Source organism: Fulmarus glacialis, unplaced genomic scaffold (assembly GCF_000690835.1).
Source record: "Fulmarus glacialis isolate BGI_N327 unplaced genomic scaffold, ASM69083v1 scaffold7305, whole genome shotgun sequence".
Classification (NCBI taxonomy): Eukaryota; Metazoa; Chordata; class Aves; order Procellariiformes; family Procellariidae; genus Fulmarus; species Fulmarus glacialis.
In genome coordinates, this window is record NW_009214879.1 from 69,147 (window position 1) to 75,796 (window position 6,650).

At 47.0% G+C, this 6,650-nt stretch overlaps 1 protein-coding gene across 1 annotated transcript in view; it reads left to right on the forward strand.

Moving 5' to 3' along the window:
* SNCG (synuclein, gamma (breast cancer-specific protein 1)) overlaps positions 1 to 4,749 on the forward strand; it is a 16,772-nt gene extending 12,023 nt beyond the window's left edge. The window contains exons 4-5 of the mRNA XM_009578730.1: positions 3,086 to 3,172; positions 4,372 to 4,749. Coding sequence (XP_009577025.1) covers positions 3,086 to 3,172; positions 4,372 to 4,392 — 108 coding nt within the window. The 3' untranslated portion in view covers positions 4,393 to 4,749. The remainder of the gene's footprint in view (positions 1 to 3,085; positions 3,173 to 4,371) is intronic.
* Positions 4,750 to 6,650: the final 1,901 nt, after the last annotated feature.

Here is a 6,650-nt window from a genome sequence, read left to right on the forward strand (position 1 = left end):
TTCTCTAGCCAAAAAGATTCAACCCCTCCAAAAAAAAAAAAAGAAACAGCCCCTAACAAACTAATTTTCTTTTTTTTCATTTAAAATACTTTTTATAAGAGAATACATAATTTCTGAGGGGGGAAAAAAAAATCTGCTTGCCGTTTAAGAGCAGGAGGAGCGTTACTAATTACTTCATGGTTGCAACATGCCTTTCCCTTAGAACATTTTATCCCTTTTAATGAGGAGATGAACACTGAAAGGAATGGCAAAGTTCTTGCTGTCCTCCAGAGAAGCTGGATTTTTACCCTTGCTTTCTTGCCCAGCATCACGCTGGCAGTCAGTGTTATAGTTGGGGTTGGTACCCAGGAATTTCTGGCTCTTCATCCAAAGTGAAGACCCTTACATCACGTGGTTCTCCTCTGTGTATTGTTTTCCTGACTAGTCACTGAAATCCCCAGCCAGCTAACGCCCAGCTGAAGAATGCAGCCCTTCCTCATCTCATGCTCGCTCTTCTGGGCAGGGTGGGAAGCGCGTGAGAAAACGGCTGTGAGGTGACATCCCTAACACGGCCTGACACCTCTTCATCCTGCGATTGTGCTGGTTCCTCCACCACAGTTTAGAAACACTGTCCAGAAACATGGTTGCTTCCCTTTCTAAAAATAGATGGATGAGTCACTCTTCTCCTTCTGGAGCAGAGGCTTGGCAGAGAGCATGATTTAAGGGATATAATAAGCAGCACAATAGCTGAACAGGGATTCTTCAGCCCACCCATCGCTCTCGGAGGCAGTGTCCTGAGGATGGTCTTGAGGAAGGGATCCCCTTTTCCACGACTGTTTCCACATCTACCTGAGCTGAGCTCCCTGCCCACAGGAAGAGGAGGTGGTCGTGCCCTGTGGACAGATGGGGTGCGCTGCACTTCTCTTCTCCTGGTGTTCCTGTGAGCCGTCCCCTAGCTTTCCCAAGGCAGCCTTAGGCAGTCGCCTTTGATTCACCTTCACGATTTCACTCGGCAGCGGGTAGCCCCACCTGCAAAAAACCTACTGCAAAAGCACCTGCTGTTGCAGCTATTGTCATTGGCTTGCATTGCAGGTTTCTTTTTTTTCCACCTAACAGTCCAAAAAAACTGCTTGTAAAGCTTCAAAATACAATTTGAGGCTATTTATCTGCTTTGACCTAACATGTGCTGTTGAGTTATAAGGTATAATACTTTTTATACGGCCCTATATGCATGTAAAGTGTTTTATAGCCACAGACTGGATCCTGAGGCCGGATCAGCCTCCATAAATTCAGAGTAGTGAGCTCTGTTTGCTGACAGCAGGAGAGTTCACTCGTTTCAGAAAGGCTGTGGCTAGGTGGCTCCATCGGAGCGGTGCCCTGTCCCCAGCAGCCTTGGGCCCCTCCCTGGGGCGCCGGGAGCTGGAGACCAGAAACTGGTCTCTGTGGTGTGCACAGTTGGATGTCATTAGGTTACCTGGGCTTACTTAAGACAGATCAGGCTGATGCTAGCAAGAATCATTTCAGCCAACAACGCGATGCAAATTAAGGGCACGTTTCTTAGCAAAAAAACCAAAAATCATACTGTGCTTTTCATATGGAGACACCCCCTGTAGTGCATGGCTCCCTCTGCAAACAAACCGATTGACTCTGGGCAGGGGGGTGAAGGGAATGCCTGGAGCTGCGACAGACATCGGTACTGGGCTGCAGCTCGTGTTTTGGCCATTTTCTTTCTTTGGTGGATCGATCTCTTACGGTAGCCTGCGTGGAGAGCAGGAAGCCTATGGCAGGACAACCAGGTTGCGGTCCTTCCATCTCCCGGCTCCCCTACCTGCCAAAAATAGATCTGAAGTCCAATTGCCAGCTTAAATTTTCGTGGGATCTACCTTCTATCTATGTAACTCTGTGAAATATGTCTGTTTTTTCCTTTTTATTTCACATCACCTCTTCTTTCCTAATTCAGTCCCAAAAGCAGCAGGGGTGTTCTCCTACTGATGAGAACAGTTGTGACTGGACAGGAAAATAAGGACACCCGTGAAAATGAAGAGTGGAGCCCCCAAAACACACGGACCATAAAGTTCTGTTTACAGTAGGTTTGCCAGCCAGTTTATTGACCGCATCAACAGCGGCACCAGGGAAAGCGGTGGCCTCGTGTTTCCAAAATATTGAGATTGAAATGATATATCTCCCTTCCATGCAAAATTGACTTTCCCTTTATGTAATATATGTGCCTCAGGTTCCTTCTATGGTGGCCCTGACCGGTGGGAAAAGAGAGTAAAAACTCAGGGATGCTGCTGGGCATGCGTGCTCAGAGGGAACAGAGAAGCTTTGTAATTTTAGCCGAGTTCCCTGGTGATTTGGGGCTGGACTAGAGAGTTCCCGCTATTTCTGCTTTCCCCTGCTCTTGCTGACTGATTCCACAAAGGTGCATTTCTGCTTTCTGCCCGTCCCCTGTGCACATCCAGTATGATCAGGATTTTTGTCTCCTCTTCCTATGTGGCCGAATTGCCTGGTAATACAATCTTTTCTCCTCTTCTTTGAATAGGAAGGTAGCTGAAAGGTGTGTGGAAGTAGCTAAAAGAGCCCAAAGTGCTTATGAAAATGCTTGGACTTCAAACACAAAAGAAGGTTTATCCTTTGATAATGAAATTTTATCTGAGCCGTGACATTAATGCCACCACAATATCGCTATATGTGAAATCAGTATTAGTCTATGCAATGAGTGCTTAGGGTAAGTAAGATAATGTGGGGAAAGGCTAGGCATAATCTATCTTACTCCAGGTAAATTTATTTGTTGCTCCCAAATTTCTTCACACTTGAAGGAGCCAAAACTCTGTTTGGTCTCGGTGATGGGAAGGAAAACTTCAGAAAAAGAACTGATTTTCTGTATGAGAAAGAAATTGAATTCTTTTTCACAGACCTCTGCTCTAAGAAGCTGCACAAAAAATGAATTTTGAGCAATATTTGCCATCTATTAAACCCAGTATTTTATTCGCGCGTGTAATGCTCAAAGCCATTTCGCACGGTCTGCTCAAATAGTCTGTCTGAGATTAGGGCGATGACTCTGCGTGTGCTGGTAAGGACAAACATCTCGCTTGTGACTTGGCAGGAGGACCTGGCCGCGCCGCAGCCGCCCGAGCAGCCGGGGGTGGCGGGAGAGGGGGCCCCGGCGGCAAGCACAGACAGAGGCGGAGAGGTAAGGTGATGCCACGGGGACTTCCCCGCGGTCCCCGGGCTCTTGAGACTGCGCGTGGGCTTTTTCCTGGGTTACTGGTTTTCCCCCTTTGCTTGCTGTGGTTATAGATCTGCCGCGCGTGGAGCCCACCAGTATTCCCGCTTTCATGAGCTGTTTGACAAAATCCTGAGCTCATCGGTTCTGGCCTTTGCCACTTCCTTTTCTGGGATGAGGAATTCGCCATGAGTGACAGATTGGACAGCCTGTAAACTGCTGCCTGATTTGGGCCGATTTTGGGCTGTAAACACACATATAATAGTTAACGCTTTCCTATGGTTTTATCATCACATGGAATAGCTTTTTCCTGGTTGCAGCCATGCTTTAGAAGAGCTTTAGATAACAAGTTAGATTTTTCTATAGATTTTTAGATAACAAGTTAGATTTTTCTATAGATTTTTAGATAACAAGTTAGATTATTCTATAGAATTTTTTTCTGTATTTAAATTAGTTCTTTTAATGTCCTTTTGAAGCCCCGGGTCAAATGTCAGTCTCTGGGCCAATTTCAGCTCTTGAACAAGGGAGGACAACCTCTTATTGCCCAACACGGGTGCTTTAAATGGGCAAACGCTTCTCACGTGGTATTTCCTTTACGATTTCGGCCCTAAGGCCTTTGGCTGCCCACTCCACAAGCCCCACAGTACTGTCTGCACCCAAACTCCCCATTTTTCAGCTTCTCTGAAGCTCTGACTGTCTTCACGGCACCTGAAGCTCCCAAAAGCCTCAGCTTGCACCTACTGCCCTCTGCCAGCCATCGTCCCCCGGGTGCCAGTCCCAAAAATGAACCCTGCTAATCCGACTGACTTCATGGCCGCACAAGTGCTAATGTCAGGCTGCGCGTCAGGGCGGGAGGCAGACCCGGCAGCGGAAAGCAGGACGCTCCTGCCGGCGGCAGCCTGGCCCGGCGTTAGCTCAGCCTCAACCAGAAGCGAAATCACATCCTCGTTTTCCCCGGAGGTCTGAGTTACAGCGGGAGTCTGTCTGGTTCCCAGAAGGAAGGGATAATTCATTTGCTTTCTGAACCACATACGGTCCTTATTATTATGCAGTTATTTATGGTTTTTTATGTGGTGACTACCAGCGTTGATTTTCCTCCTAATTTTATTTGTATATGTTTTCCACTGGAAATATTTAACTGTTTTCCTCTTTTACTTCTCTCACAGGGTGAAAATGAAGGCAATTAATCAACTTAGGGACTTCTAGCTCAAAAGAGCGCATTCCAAGAGCATACATGGAAATATTAGCTGACACTACAACAGGAAAGTCCCGCTCTCCACAGACTAACTACATTCAGCTCTGTAGTCTTTCACTTGCCTCAAAAACCAATCGCACAATGTATGTAAGCCAGGCTCCTCTGATTGTAAGTAAAGTGCAGCCGTGCACCAGGGTGTGTGTCTCCCTCGCGGCTTCCCGACCCGCTCGCTTTGCGTGTTTTTGTTGGACTCACCGATCTGTGTCTCGCGTCCATCTGCACTGGCACTTGGGATCTCTAGATGTTGTGGAAATATTTTTTTTTAACTAATAAAAAAGTGTTTGAACAAGTTTTTTGTTTTATCAGTTTTATTTGCACATTTTCGACATTGATCCTTCCAAACTGATGAACTCTTCCTGTAAAAGTGTGGTATTAAAATACAAGGATCTCAGGACTGTAATGGCCTTAGATCGTGATGTAAAAGATGGGGAATAATGAAAAATTGTGCTTCTGAAGTCAATAGCGTAGGTAGGCCAGCTTTCTGTCTCTCAGGGCTGAAAAACAGAGATTTCACTTTTTAAATATTCCCCCATGTTCAAGAGAGAGTGCGTGGGGAAATTGGAAAAAAGAAGGCTTTTAAAGGAACATGAAAGTCACATTCTTGGCTGTTTATTCTGCTTTTATACCAGAGCTTGAAAACTCTATTCTGACGTCTTCTGGGTGTAATGGACGGCTAGAAGGTAATTAAAGAAACGTGATGGGCACTGACCTGTTAGATCAGAACTGCATTACTGCTGGCAGCGGCAGGCAGGATTCCTGTGGAATGCGTGAGTCCGATAACAGGTGCCAAAGGAGAATTACTGGTGCAACGCGAACCCCGAGCTGGTACTGGTTACAGCGCAGCCGGTCAGTCTGCAGATAAGCTGCTGAGACCTTCCGCATTTACAAACGTAAAGAATGGGAAAATGTTGCTACAAGCTCATTGCATAATGAGGAATGAGTTTAAAGCATGTCAGTAAGTATGGATCTAAAAATGGGGTCTTTTATTCACCTACAGGCAGAGCACCCACAAATCCACAAGAAGCCAGTATAAACTGTAGAGATTTAAGCTGTTTCAAAATCAGACCGTTAATCTTCATTAAGCTGCGTAATGATGATGACTATGGAAGGTATTACAGGAGAGAGTTGCTGTAGCGTGGAAGGATCTAGCAAGTGGGATATCAGCCTCTCTCACGCGTTAACAATACATGTAAAGCTTTGCCTTGCAGAGACTACAGGATTTCCATCCAGAGTGGACGTTTGATCTCGACAAGGAAAGGGAACAAAAGAGCCCTCGCAGAGATAACGGGGCCCCTCAAGGGAAGTTATATCCGATCTGTGCATACTCTTTTCTGATGTCCTGCAAAACATCTGCAGAACTTGCCAATTAAACAGAATAACTAAAATTGAGGCCAAGGTAAGAGGGCATAAAGGGCTGTGATACTTGTGCCCAGCAGCAGGTGGCTGGAGCCTATTCTTAGTGCTCGCTAGAGACAGACAGGGAAAAACCTCTCTGCTCCAAAGCTTTGCTTTATGGGGTTACAAAAAAAACTGTTCTGCCAGCCAGAGGGACCGCGCTAGCCACAGCACACGTGGGAGGCAGGGGCAGGTATCGGCTGGGCCAGGCTGCAACTCGAAGCAAGGACTGAGCTGCTTCCCAAATGCCCGTCTCTCAAGCAGGGTTCACCCCTGGTTCAAAAGGACTTAAACCAGGAGAGAATTACAATTGCTGAGCTAAGAACACAGGCACGCTGCTCTGCGGTAGAGCTACGTAGCTGCTTAGGAGAGAGGCTTGCAGCACTCACATTGATATGCTGTGCTACAGCGTCTTCTTCCCTGTGGGAAGAGAGGGATTTGATGGGTATTTACACACCTATATCTAGAACTGTGAGCCTAAAAGCACTGCTCGACTGTTGCCTAACATATGGGCACTGAAAGCCTCTGAATGTTTCCTAAAGATCTGCCTCTGCACTTGCCGGTTCCTCACGTCCCTGAGCCCTGGTTTGTGCCCGGGGGTTCAGCACTTCCCTGCCGTAGCCCCTGCCCAGGCCTGTCTAGTCCCGTTGCGGTCAGAGCTGGGAGGAGTGTTTATGCATCTTGCAGAAGACAATCACAAGCCTTACAGGCAGAGATCAGGACTTGTGGTTTCCTCCCACGTGAGCCTCCTGCGCCAGTGAGCGGGAACAGGGCAGTGCTGTGCCCTGCAGCGGC